The sequence below is a fragment of the Strix aluco genome, chromosome 20 (genome assembly GCF_031877795.1).
Source record: "Strix aluco isolate bStrAlu1 chromosome 20, bStrAlu1.hap1, whole genome shotgun sequence".
NCBI lineage: Eukaryota > Metazoa > Chordata > Aves > Strigiformes > Strigidae > Strix > Strix aluco.
The window spans coordinates 11,151,193-11,166,067 of record NC_133950.1 but is presented as its reverse complement, the minus strand read 5'-3'; the positions used below and the strand labels follow the sequence as shown (position 1 = coordinate 11,166,067).

The 14,875-nt window shown below is 37.3% G+C and overlaps 1 protein-coding gene across 2 annotated transcripts in view; it reads left to right on the top strand.

Moving 5' to 3' along the window:
- The window catches only part of MED27 (mediator complex subunit 27), a 93,876-nt gene that overhangs the window by 61,771 nt on the left and 17,230 nt on the right, over window positions 1–14,875 (top strand). For both annotated transcript variants that reach the window (XM_074846098.1, XM_074846097.1), the window contains exons 4-5: window positions 3,023–3,116; window positions 13,407–13,514. In XM_074846098.1, coding sequence (XP_074702199.1) covers window positions 3,023–3,116; window positions 13,407–13,514 — 202 coding nt within the window. The remainder of the gene's footprint in view (window positions 1–3,022; window positions 3,117–13,406; window positions 13,515–14,875) is intronic.

Genomic DNA, 14,875 nt, shown 5'->3' with positions numbered 1-14,875 from the left:
TCGTTCCAACCAGCATCTTTTGTAAGTAGGAGAAAACTGAGATGTGGTAAAGACATTAAAAGTTAGAAGTGCTTATTGGCAAAGCAAAATTAGACTTTTCTCCATCCTTAAGTGCTACGCTTCTCTGAGACTGTGTAAGAGGCTCTGTAACATAAATAGGAACTATCATATTTTTGAGCTAAAACTGATTGGACAGAGATGTGTAAATTGTGACTCTGCTTATTTTGGCACTAAATTAATATATTTCAGTTCTGCAAAATAAGTTCCAGACAGCAGCTTTTTCTCTGACCCTTTTTCCAGACAGCCTCAGGAGTGCACTTTATCTTGTCTTTATCATATGTTCTTCAGTTTTCTCTGAAGTCATCACCAGTTACACTTTTACATTACTTCGCTGCATCTGATTTATCATATCCATTCCCTTGCAAGATGTTTTACCAGATGTCCTCTCTGAAGGGCATATCTATAGAAGAATTTTGCGTTAGATTAGGTTGCTTGTCATTTTATATCTGAGGCCACCGTGTAGTCAGTTTAATTTAGTAATTATATATGCATCTTTGATGAATGCTCAGGAAACCCTGATGTCTGCTTGGAAAAAAGGCAAAAGGTCAAAACAATATGTACATCAATGCTCTCTTATCATATTGGTCTTGGATTTTCTGTGACATCCTCCTGACTGAGAAGGAAAAGGCTACCTGTGTGGAAGGTCCTGATAAGAGTTGCTGAGCCTTGCCAAAGTAAAACATTGTATTTCCTTAAGTGTGCGGTTTTAATTTTCTTTTCTTGTCAACTGACTTCTGAAGAGAGGTATAAAATTAACAAGCTTCTAAGCCCCAAGTATCTTAGTAACTCATCTTTAAGTTCTTTCAGAAGCTAGTTAATACAAATTAGAAGATTTCTGTTTTGCTGTACGTGTGATTTCACTTAAAGGGAAGACTCTTCACAAGCTCCCTGAGAATTCCCTGTTCTGCCTTATACTGCTCAGGTAGCTCAAAGTGACAGTTTTAAGTCAAGTTTTAAGGCGCCAAGACAAGTTTTACATTTAAAAAATAATCATATTTAAGAAAGAGCTGAAGAATTGATTGCCTCCAGCCAGCCTAGGTCACATTTTCAAAGGATAAATGTACATGTCCAGTGGGATTTTTCAGAAGGACCTAAGCAGATTAAATGCCCAGGTCCAACTGTTGTTTATATGATTTAAAATTACTTGAATTTTCCTTCCTTAATGCATATAGACTGTGTCAGTGTCTTGTTTCATGCACCTTCCTATTTTGTTTGGTTTTAACTTATTATTACCCAAAGCTTAGAAAAGTAGAAAACTTAAGTTATGCAATAATCTTCATCATAGTGTATAAGGCTGTAAGGCACATTCCTAACTACATACTAATCAAGAAACACAGAATCTCTCCTTACCTGTTTCACAATCAGTCATCTCTAGTCACGCACAAGCGATAGCTGAATTTATTTGTGGAGCCTGGAGTAATTGCATTTACGAAACAGTACAAACTCTTATGCTGTATAAAAAAGTATGGGATTCAGTAACGTGTAAAATTAGTTAGGTGCGTACTGTCAGCGTGTAGTTTACTCATCCTGAAGCACTGTCTTACGCGTCTCCTCTTTCACCGTGCTAAGGAAGTTCTTGGCTTATGGATGTTTTGACTTTGCTTATCAGCAAGCAAGCTGTTAATGAGTCATTCAAGTGAATGGGGAAACTTTTTTCTGCACGAGAAGTGTGGATTAAGATTTTTACGCAAAATTGTCATAACTAATTCCATTCTTTTGTTACTTTAAAAAGTGGACTGACTCTCCCAGCTGTGTAAGTGTACCTTTCCTGATTTTATTTTTTTCTGATGACTTTTAATTCCTTGCAAAATAGCAATTGGAGCATAGCACCTCACTGTTTTTCGGGGAGATTTTAGGAACTAACATTAGAAGTGAATAACTTTGAAGAGCAAGAATTCAACATTTTTTGCCTTTATTTAAACAGATTAAAAGGAAATAGTTAGATTTTTCAGTTTTACTGTTAATCTAACTGGGGCAACCGATTTTTCCAGAATCTTTTTTTCAGAGCACATACGTGGGCTAGTATGAAAACAGTTTTATAAATAAATTCATTTGTGGAACTGACCAAGTTGCAGAGCTTGTAGATGCATATAACAAGGCAGTAGTGCCCCTCCCTTCTTCTGTGTACTTCAGGAGAACTGAAAGTAGTACCAGAGGGCAGATTAATGTACAGATGATATAGACTGTCGCGTAAACTCTGATAAAGCAACTACTGTGCATTTTAATGTGTCCAGAGGAATGCCTGAAGGATGTGAGACACGCCCATGGGATGCGGCGATGTGTTGTCCTGGGAAACAAGGTCTCTGAAAGGAAGTGTTCACTGTTAATGGATGTCAGCTCTTAATGCGGTACCAGGGAACCTAGACAACTGTATGCAGGTTCACTTTGGCCTGCATAAGCAGAGGGATTACACGCAGCAGAAAGGATGTTATTTTACCTCTGTGTTTGATCACCCCAGAGGAACTCCTGGAATGTACTAGCCAATTTCAGAGTCACCAGTGCATGAAATAAATGGGAAAGATTCAGAAATCTCCCCCCTAAGAATTGTCTGAAGATTTTGATAAAACCGCTATCTATTAGTTTATCAAAGAAAGAGTAAGGAGTGACATCATATGAATTCCTACACTGGAAGAGTACTTATTATAATGTATCTTTCAACTACCTGAGGGAAAAGTATAAAAATACGATGGCAGGAGTTTGACACTGACAGATTTGGACTAAAAATTGAGTGCATGTTTTTAAGGGCAGAGTAATTAATTTTCAAAACAACTTACATAAGGCTTTGGTTTTTTCCTCTTATTGATGACTTCTTAAATTACGCTTGCATGCATTTTTGAAGAATATGCAGGTATCAAAGAGAAATTAATTCAGGAGAGCCCAGTGGCCATTGTTAAAAAGGAGTAATAATCCAAGTCGGTGACAAAGAGGGTGTGTGTTAATTCTGTTGTGGTTTGTTTGGTAGATACGTTGATGATGTGATCAATCGGATTGATAGGATGTTCCCTGAAATGTCTATCCAGCTATCCCGGCCAAATGGAACCTCTGCAATGCTTCTGGTAAGTTGGATAGTTTAATCCCTTGAGATGGAGTTTTTAATGGATTGAATTACTGTTCCTAAAATGCAGGTTATTAAAGATACTTTTTTTTCAGAAACATACTGTTCTTCATTTGTCACAGCAATGTAGGATCTTTCTTGCTCTTAGGCAAATGAGTGATGAAAAGATTTCACCTTTAAATGAAAGATCTTTTACTTCTTCTTGTTAAATGTGACTGTAGAAATATGAGTGCAAACTCAAATATTCGCTGTGTTTTTCAGCAGTCTTGGAAATGAGTGAGTCTTAATCATGATAATTAAGAAGGAAAAGAGTGGTGGGAGGAAGAAAAGGAGGAAACCAATATGATTTAAATTTGTTCAAATTGTTCTTGGGTCAGTGAATTTCTGTTATATGATGAAGTCAAGAATTTGCCTTTGAAGTAAATGAGCAGTAAAGGCTGGATTAGAGATAAACAAGTCCAATACATTCGACTTACTTCTGCCTGACCAAGCAAGATTTCATTCCAGAAGAACCTATTGTTCACATCAGTTTTCACAGGCAGCTGTTGTGCTTATAGCAAGAGAAGTCTTTAAAGCTTTTACTCTAAGGCAGCAATGTAGAAGTGGAGTCTGTAGCGTGGCAGTTGGATGCTGATTTTCCTCTAGTAGGGTGAAAGGCAGAAGTCACGTCTCTTGCCAAATTTTAAATAAAACTAGAAAATACACTGTACACACAGGTGAAGAACTGAGACCAGATCAGTCTTTTCCATCTCAGATTTCTCATGGCACTTCTGCTTATTTTTTCCTTTCTCACATAGGCTATTACAAAAGGCCTTGGTGTAATAAACTTCTTGTTTCCGTACAGATGGTAAAATGAAACTGAAAATCAGATGCTTTGTCAAAACAAAATTGTTGAGTCAATATAAGTCAATGTTAGGGTTGCTAGAGTTTGTTGAATGTAAAACACTGTTATGGTTAGATTTTTGTCTGTATTTTTCAAAGGTTCTGTTAATTTCTCTATAGTAAGTATAGCTGTGATTATGTTTAGTTTTAATTATTCAGCTGTCTAACATCCCATTATTAACTTTCTTTGAACAGCCCCAAATTTGCAAGAGATTAACTGAGTCAGAGGTTAAAATAAACAGCTGGCATTAAAACATTTAATCTGTAATTGTTGGATTCACCAAGTGGAACAATATATTCCAGAAAAGAATTGAATTCATCAGTGCAGTCTTAAGAAGCTATAAGTCTTGGAAGCTTTTGCATTTCCTCTTAAGCTGACTTTATATTTAACTATTTTGCCATAGAAGAATGTCTGGGTTTACTTCCTTATTTTGAAACCCTTTCCATTCTCTTAGAGCCCCTCTTTGCATATAGATAAGTACCTTCCACTTCTAATGGCTTTTTAAGGTCAGAAAATAGATGATGCTTTTCAAGATTCAGGGACAATTAGGAAATTAGGTAAATTGTCTTGGATGTGACTGCGAAGGAATAAGGTAGGGTGGAAGGGTGGTAACTGTAAAAGAAGCCCCTTTTACAAGCAGTAATTTAGTGAATTCCATGTTGCAGTTGCTCTCTAAATCAAGGACGTTATTGTTGCTACAAGATAGCAGCCCTGTATTGAACCAGTGGTATGCATTTTTTCTTTGGATCAGAGATCAAAAAGATTGTTTTTAAAGTATTTTTGTATGTGATTGTGTGATGGGTTTATCATTTTTTCTTTTAGGCAGGTTTTCCCTCTTTCCCATCTGTCTCAGTTGATGTTGCCAATATGGCACTTTCCATCTGGCCCTGACTGCTACAAAAGCTTTTGCTGTTTTCAGCTACAAATCATTCAGTGAAAGGTGCTGCAGGATGGGCAGTGTGAAGAGCACCTCCCCCAGAAGAAGGGAGGTTTCTTCAGTACTTGTGATTTCTCACTCTGAACTTATCCCAGGTTAGATTTGGAGTTGCTCCCTTACAGCAGCGTGATTTACCACAATACCAAAGGATTCAGATGATGCTTATTTTATTTAAAAATATTTTACAACCATACTCTTTGTCCAGAGTTAATTAACTAACTGTAATCTCCACCATTTTCATCCTTGGACTGTTCGTATCATACATGCCATTGCTTTTGAAGGTCTTTGATGCGGAGGTCTGGTTGTTATATTAAAACATCTTTAAACACAATCATTCTATTTACCAAAAAAACACATATTCATCTTCAGAGGCACTGGTAAGCAGTATACATCCCTTAAGAATGCAAATGATTGAAAGGAGATGAGGAAGATAGGGTAGGGAGGGCCTGTGAGAGTCTTTGAAACTTCAGAATAGCTGGAGACTTTGGCAAATAAATCATCTTTAGGAAAAAAAGATCTAATACAGAAAATTTCAGCCCCACACTTTACAACTTCATGTGCACATGGAAATCAATTTCTGTCCTTGGCTGTAGAGGTGGGACTTTCACGGTTTAAGGTTCATCCGGTGTTTCAAGAGGAATAATTATCAGCCATGTGAGCCTGCTGGTCTGACTCTTCTGGCAAGTAACCTTTGCGTTAAGCTGGGTTCTTCCTAACCAGGATACAGCTTTCACATAAACTCAGAACTTTAAGCAAAAAAAAAAAAATAAACTATTCCTGAGAGGATGGATGCTGTGTCTTGAAAGATTGCTGCCTTCTAGTCCTTTGAGGTTACTGCTTCCTCCAGACAGTAAGGAGGTTTTTTTATGCTTTAGATATATACACAGCAATTGTACCTCATTAGTCTGGATTTATGCTATACAGACCAAACACATAAATAATTGAACCCTTTCAATGCTGTGTGAAATCCTTAACTGATTTTAAAAACAGTTTATCACGGCATTTCAAGGTGCTGTTTAATCCCAATCTTCACTAGTGATTTTTCAATTAATCTTTTAATCGCACTATGCATAAAAAAGACTAAACACAGAATTATATCAGCTTTAATAACAGTGTTATGCAAAATTAATTTCTAGCAGCAGCAGAGGGAACTGCAAACTCCTTAAGGTTTTTGTGAGATTTTTTGTTGGTCAAGCGCCAGGAATTGTAAATCGATAAACTTCATCTTGTATGTTAAGAAAACATGAACTGATTTTTACTTAATGAAAAATACATAGATTTTTGGGGGTTTTTCAATGATTAGTTGTATTCCTAGATATACATCATTTTTTCTAAAAAATTATTTGGTGTGATTATTATATGATTGTTTCACACACCTTGTTTCCGTTCTCAAAATTCAGAATATTTTTTTTTGTGTGAAATAATTCCTGTGTACAATTCATTCATTAATATCTGAAATATTTTAGAAAACAGTGAACATCAGCCCCACTTTTCCAGTTGACAGATACAACTTCCTTAGGGTTCTGTGCCTAGCCAGTCTTAGTCAGATGCAGAAACTTATTTTCTTGTCATCATCTGGGAACTACTTTGTCTTTAAAATTGTTTGCATCCCCAGTGTTTGTAGAGCTATATAGAAGTTACAAACACTGGGTAAATATTTTCACAGATAATTGAATAGTTTTCTGTAATTTGAGCTGTTTCTAAAGCATAGTGATATGTATAAGTAACTTCTCATTTGAAAAATTGAATTGTTTCTGCCAAACCAAAGCTCATGGCAGAAATCATGATTTCTTCTTTTCGTGTTATTTTACAATTTTTTATGATAAATTAATTTTATAAATTGATATCGATGTCTAGATTTTTAATAGATCTTTCATATAAAAATATGAAACATGTTTTTATACAATTTTATTCATTCTCTATAAAATCAGACACATTTGCATTTGAACTTTCAAATCTTGTTCCAAGCATTTTAAACAGTCTGATTGTATGGAAGTGGGCTGTATTAATTGCAAATAGGCTAGACATCTGTTCAGTGAAACTGAATAATTTCTTGTGTCTCATTTTTGTTTATCAGTGTTTTACATAAAATCGTTGTTATTTTCTGTTGGAAAAATGGATTTGAAATTTATTATTTGTCCATTAAGAAAGGCCACCAAACTGATTTTTTGTTCGAGAGACCCTGATGTTGAAGAACTGGGAGGAAGGGGGGGAAATGTGCTGAGTGATGAAATCAGTACTGATGTCATACTGATTGGAAACAATTTAATGCTGTTATTTTCAAAACAATCTCTTTTCTCCAAAATGCATAGCAGTGTAAGCGTTCCTCCTCACCAGTCTGGGGGTTCATTAGGAAATCAGTGCACAGTAGGCACTGGGTACAGGTTCATGGTAGGGATAGAGATCTTATGATCACATTTGGTGGCTCAGACACCTCATTTTAGGCATTTAGGATGAATATTAATTTAGGGATTTACTCTTTTCAAGACACTAGCCAGGTTTTGGTGTTTGACAGAACTACTGGGATGCTTGAGGATCTCTTGTGTGAGCTGGATCTTGAGGAGTTGCTTCTGAGCTCGTAGTGGGACTGTTGTGACTGCAGTGGCTTCACAGTTTGTCTCTTAAGATTGAGAACCAGCATTTAAAGAGCATCAAGCCAGCATTTGAGGTCACACGTGGAGGAAGAATGTCTTGAATCAACAAGGTATGTGAGCAGGGGATGGCAAGTAAATTGTAAATTATTCTCTGCTTGTCTAATAGCAGAATGAGGAAGATGAGGTAAAGTCTTTTGATGGGAAAGTGAACAAGAGTAGAAAAAGTAGAGAAAGACCTGAGAGAAATTTCCTCAGCTTTGCTCCCTCCACAGGGTTCTTGTGCCCCAGGGTTGCTCTCCAGTCCTGAAGGTCACGGCTCTGTGTTGATATTGCAAGATCTGACATTGTTTTCATCCCTGTAAAATTCCTGGTGTGCTATATTGTAGAATGGAAAAAAAGACAGAATCCATTTCATCATCTAGCAGTGCTGGACTAGTGTGACCCTTCCATAAGTGTGACTGGCCACTGGCAAAATCTGTCTTTTAACCATAGAACAATATTCTGTGCCAGTTTGTTCGTCTTATTAAGAGAATAGGCCATGTTACCGAGGGAGAGGATCACCAGCTCATCCCTAATACGGTGAAATCATTTAAAGTCCTTCATTTATGTTGACTTTTTATCATGCACTATTGCAATTAGGTTAGACTAATGAAAGGTAAATTCCAGCCCTTACATAAAAAAAGAAATCCTTGTAAAGAACCTAATTAGTATGTTTGTTTATTTAGACTCTAATGGCTTAATTGCATCTTATCTTGCTATTTACAAATAGACATCATTAAAGAATAATGAGCATGTGAGGGAAAACGTAGTGTTCATACCAGCAGCAGATGAGACACCGGAAAAAAAAAAACCAAAATCTAGTTGAAAGTCTGGGTGGGATTTTTTAAACCTTATTTTTAATATAAAACCTTGTTTTTCAGTATATATAAATGTGATTTCCAGGCATTGCACTGATTAGTAAGATACACGAGTGGGAGGACAAGCTTATGGCTGGCTATATGGCAAGGAGCAGGTGTCTGGCCTTTTGCTGGAAATATGTACAGCTTGGTTACATCTCTGGTTTGATGTTGGCTTATTGTTTTTGAAGGTGAATAAAAAACGCATACAAACTTGTGCTCCCTTTTATACAAGCAGGGAGGTACCCTTGTTAACTGAAACTAATGTTTTCTATCTTTTAGCTCTGCATTGCAGAGCATCTGCAGCTCAAATCAGCAGCAAATTCCCTGGGATGCTGAGAGGAAATCTGGAGCTTTGGGAATTTTTTGCAAAGTGTTGGAGCTTGGTGTTGTCAGCATACACTTTCCTGATATCAAACTTCTAAATAAATCTGAAGAAAGAATGTTTGTTAATGCATTTTTTAAAATCGTTTATAAAAGGGCTTTTTATGTGGTAAAGTGAGGAGGCAAAATTAAAGGGGGGGGATTTCAAGATGTTTCCTTCAGGCAGAATTCTGGCATGGTAAATTAATTCTTGATCCTTTTCATTTTGTAAACTCATGCTGACCCTGATTCTGACTTATTTGGATAGATACTTTTTTTTTTTCCAATGATAAGTGATGTTAAATGGGAACTTTTTTAGCAGTCTTACAAGAAATTATCTAAGCCATTCTCACTGATTACTCTGTTTCCCCCTCCCCCTTTCTTGGCATACAGTGTCTGTCATATGCTCTTTGAGAATTATCTTGGTGATAGACAAAATATTTTTAAAACTGGGATATTTCAAGAAGATTTTTATTTTATATATCTTTGTCAGAAAAGCTGCATAATATTGCAGATTTCAATCAGCTGCCTGTCCTACCTTCTTCTGGAGCTTGCCATTTTAGGAAGCAGGGGATTTATGAATAACTTAAGTGTCTGAATTTAGTATACTTTAGTTAAAAGGAAGTTAGAAGTACATTGTTATTACACAGACCAAAACAGAAGCTACAGAAGTATTTAACTTGCAACTGTTCCATTTTCAGCTCACAGAACTGTGAGGCATATTTTTTCATTCATATTAATTGAATTTTAAAGTGACCTTGTACATGTATTGATTTGAATTAAAATTTTCTACATCAAGGACGAGTTGGCATATATCCTTCAGGCAAAATATTAAAAAGCCAAGTGCTGTCTTAACAGGATATCGACAGAAGTTGTTGAAATTTAATAGGAAAACTTGGCTTAGAAAGGAAATTGTTGCCTTTTTGTCACAATTGAAAGGTATCTTTTCAGTATAATGAAAGAAGTTTCTTGCAGTTGGTATCCGTGGAAATGCAGGGACATTTCAGTGCCCATTAAAAAGGGTCCATCTGGGTGAGTGACCTCCAGAAGGAGAGACCTGCACTATTGGAGCTTAGAGTAGAACTATCAAAGTACTTTTTTACCAGAGCCATTAGTTTTTTATTACCTTCATTCAGGTGATCTGCAGGGACACAGTTGTATGACTATAGGTGTAAATTATATTCCATACATAGATCTTTTCTGAACATGGACTCCAGTTAGCTAAGTTGAGCAGGCATTGAAAGAAAATGGTTTGCTGGAAAACATGATTTGTAAAATATGGTTGAAGTGAACAAAAACATTAAGTCCTGAAAACAGTTACAAGTCTTGATTATTAGAGGAAAAAATAAAGGGTATCCCATTTATTGTGTACATTATGGAAAGTGCTTTACCCTGAACAGAGCTGTGGAGCACGCTTTTGTCCTCCAAATCTAGCAGCATCCTCCAGTCTAGTGACAGGCTGTTGTTCATTCTTTGTACTACTAGCCTCATTCCTTCAATGCTGTTAAAATGATGAACTATAATTTCTCTGAGCTACGCATACTTTTACAAAAATTCTGCTTCTGTCAGACTTAACTAATGATACAGCCCTACAGAAATAATCTGGAAGTCCCAATCTCTCTTCCAGCCAGTATAAAACCTACAGGAATCCCATCTCAAAACAACAGCGGCACAAAATAGGCAAGTTTTCTATTTCAGTGCCAGAGCACTGTAAGAGTTAATTCAGACAATGTAGCAGTAACCCAGCCAAAGTTGCAATGTATTCTATCGTTCCTTAGTATTACCAGGATGCCTGCGTGCCCTTACTCCTGGAGAAGACCCCTTTGCACAAACCATTGTCTAAGTTGAGGTTGCAACAGTGGTGCCTTCCGCGGGAAGCTCACAGTCATAGGTACCCATGTAAGGATGGATTTACACAGCTCCTTACACGTGTGGGAGACAGTGTAACCCTGCTTGTTCGACATTCAAGCAAGTGGGTGATGGAGGCTGCTGTCCCGGACCAGTCTGCAGAATCTGACCTTTCAGTATTGCATGACGGATGATAGCTGGGATCTGGGTAGCTGTGATGGATTCTGAAAGTGTGGAATGAATCATTGGAAGGGTATGAAAACAGACAACCTGGGAAAAGGCAGTGAGCTAATGCAGAAGCATTTTGAAAGCATTTGTGCAGGTAAATCTTGTGGAGAGGTTTGAGGCCAGCAGTAAGTATATTCAAGCAAGCTGGAGTGCCAAACATGGGATTTTTGAGCTTGTTATGTTCTACTGTTCACTGAGGATTTTCAGGAACATCCCACACAGGCTTCAGATCAACTTCATCGCATTTTTTTCTACCTGGCAGCAATGTGAAATACCATGAATGCAGAACGTAAGGGAAGAGGAAAGAAGTGAGCATCCACTAAAGTGTGTGAAGGCGATGGAGATAGAAAATATTATACATAAAGCTGAATCTGGGAGTTTGTAGGGCAGCCTTTTGCTCTTCCATTAAAAGGATTTTTTTCTTTTTGTTTAAAATGTCTTCCTCCTTTTAATTTTACTGAATATGGTTGATGCCTAGTGTGAAGTTATGAGAGTCAGTTCTCTCAGTAGACCTGTATCCTAGCAAAGTGCCAGTCTTACTAAGGTAGAAAAATAAATAAAAAACTTAACTCTAAATGTGCTGACAACTTTTTTCAGAGTCACTCCATTTCCTCATCTTAGCAGTTACGACAAAACTGTCTTTCTGATTCCAGTGGTTGATCAGCATTATAGGTCAAGGCACCTCTGGGTCATGACTTTGTGTGATAACTTTGTTGATACAGTGGTAAGTGCTGAAATAACTCTGCCAGATTACTTTATTTGCAGACCAACTAGGTCTTATTACAGAGTATCCCAGCAACATACTACATTTAGACCCAGATTTACAGTACCTGACATCATGATGTGGTTGCCCGAGAACACTAGGCAGGTCTTTACACGTTCAGAAAATCCCAATCTATTGTAAGAGGTAGAAACCAGAAAAAGCTGTTCATGGTATGTGCAGCTCAGGCCTTGAGATGAGTTACTCTCCTTCAGCCTGTAACATTTTTCTTCAAAAGTTTACCTATTCTTCTGTCCTGCTTTTTCTCTTTGTGTTCTTGCAAAATTATGCCTAGCAGCCTGTCTTCTTGAAGTCTGTCATTGACTCTTTTTTTCCCTTCTTGTTTCCCTGTCCTCTCTTGCTGTCAACTTGTTCTTCCCTGTTGTTTAGACTCTTCTCTCCTAGAGTTGCTTTCTCCATGTCCCATGCCAAAGAATTGTCATCAGTTCTTTTCAGGATTTGTAACTCCGTCCTGCTATATAGTGATATAATAAGCAGCATTTGGAGTAGTTTGGGTAACTGTTCTGCGAAGTCCCGTATCGTCATCCCGTTCCTACCACCATTTCCACCCTCCTAACCCTCCTTAAGCAGCATGGTCCTTGCATCAGCTTTGAGATGGAGTCTTTTGCCAGATAATCTGTCTTCCTCACTGGGGGGAAAAGCATCTTGGCACTTCAGAGTTGATTTGCCTGTTAGTCTCTTAGTCTGTCAGCATCAGGTTGAGGTTACTTGTGTTGAAACAAGGTGGTAGGTAGGAGTCGTTATCAGGAGTTAAAAAGGAGAAACATGTAACAAATCAATAAAGATGCATATTGAGTGATTTCTTTGTGTGTGGATTTGTCTGCTGAGGTTAGCAGTAAAAACACAATTGTTCTAGCGTGTGTTAATCTACACTGCACAAAATGTTGGAACACAGACAAGGGAAGATGAGCTGCTGCTGGCTGGGAAATATTAAACTGAACTAATTGTTTCTTTATCTCAGTTTTATGCTTTTGTGGGTGAGGAAAAACTCCGTAATAATCTCTGTATAACCACACAAAGACAGAATTATTGTTAGACACACATCTTAACAATATTGAAGAGCAAGTTCATCTTTGAAATGTAAATTGATTTTTAGATTAAAATGCCTTCATTATTGCATTTTTGTCAATAATATAATTTAGGCTTATTTCTGTTGTTATACCCTGACCCTATATATTTTCCAGGATACTAGTTTTATTCTTTACACTTTACTGCTTTCACAGAAGAAAATTAAACCTTTGAAAATGTAACATTTTTACTTTTCAGCTGCAGTTTTCTTTTAAATAACTTTACATTTTTATTGGACCCAAAATGTTTTCCATTAAACTCATGGCATGCTTTCAAAAGCTAGCATTAGAAGAGTCTGATTATTCTTTCAAATTATTTTTCTCTAAGTGGACTTATACTGGAGAATATCAAATACATCGAAAATAATCACATTTGCTCATTGTTTTTGACAAGTTATTGAGTTGTGGTGTTAATAAAATTGAGAGAGTTGCTTGGCAGTGTCATGCCTACACAAGGGAATTCTGTGAATTCATACATTTTCAGTTGCAAATGAATGTTTGTTTGTTCTGCACTTTATAGTCTATCTCTTCCTCATAACACACACAGTGGTTTTAGATCTTTTATTTTGGTCTGTCTGTAAAATATTGAAGACTGAAATTGCATCAACTTAAGCTGTTAACTTGATGGTCTTGTGAATTCAGACACCATCGACTCTCCTTCAGCTTGTTTTTGTCCTTCTCTCGTTCTTCACAGGTTACCTTAGGAAAAGTGTTAAAAGTGATAGTGGTGATGCGGAGCCTCTTCATTGACCGGACAATAGTAAAAGGGTATAATGAAAATGTCTATACTGAAGATGGCAAGGTAGGCTATTGTATATCCAGCAACATCAAATTTTATTTTTAGCTGGTATTTAAATGACAGAGAACAGGAATCCCATCACGAGTATGCTAGAAACATAAAACTGTCAAAAGTCTCTGTGAATGTTTTGCAAAATGCTCAGGTTTAAATTTATCATGCTTTGCTTGGATTTTTCATACCCAAATGTCTGACTTTCTAAGCTCTAAAGCCCTTGCTTGAATTTCTAATTCATCACCTTAGACCCCAGTTGCCTCGTTAACAATGTCTACTGAGAAAACATTTTTTCAGTGTACCAGCACATCAATAGCCCAAGGTTCAGATTTCTGTTTTCTGAGAGCCATTGGGAAATCTTGGGCTAGTTTTGTGCTCAACTTGATAAACGCAACTGTGCGAATCATTGGTAGGTAGTCCTCAATAATTTGCTTGTCAGTAATAGCACATCTTGAACAGCAGCTATTAAAGCAAGTGTTACCTGCTTGCACAAGTGATTTGGTTTGTGAACAATTCACCCTGCTTGAACCCTCAAATTTTGTCTGACTGCACATATTCCATATGGTTCTTTTTAGCGCATCAGAAGATGTTAATGGGACCTGACGGCCTTCAGCTCAGCTTGTTTCTCTTTTCAGGGTGGAATGGTCTCTCTTACCGAGACATCCGCCAGGACTCTCCTTTGCCAGTAACAGTACTAAATACCTCCATGTTTCACATTTTCTCTCTGGAGCTTTCTCTTCTGATTATGAAGCCTATTAAAATAAAAAGTTCATTATATCAAGATGAGTGCTTGGCACCCATAGGCCATGTTATAATGAGGTGAGACTTTTTTCCCTTTCAAAAGTGGTAACTGTGTTTTAGCACACAGAAGCACGTTGTGTACTGACCCAGAGTTCAGCGGCTCTGGGTCTGAACCTCTATTCTCTAGAAAAGGCCAGGAGCTGATCTGCTGAAGGAAATAGTACAGCTGTATTTCCCAGGTGAGAGACTCTCACTCGAAGGGCGGCGGATTGGCCTAAGAAGTAGTAAAATAAAAATTGCCTGATTTTGATTTGCATTATTCAAATATGCAGGTTTAAATACCACTTTGCCTCAGAAGCAGCTGCACTGTACTCCCTGTATATTAGCATATAAATACAGACTTACAGCACCAGCCCCTCTTCACCCCAAGTTCTGCTTGGGAGTGAAATGATAGTCTGCCTAAAGAGCACTGACAGTGCTTGATGGATTCCTGTGTCACACTTCATTTGGGTGTGCTCATTTTCTCTGATGAATCCAGTTTCCTTTGAAGCTCCCTTGAAATATAGTAATGCTATATATGCTGAAAAGCCAAGTAGAAGAGTTCATTTCTGAAACTCAGCATCTGGCGCTGG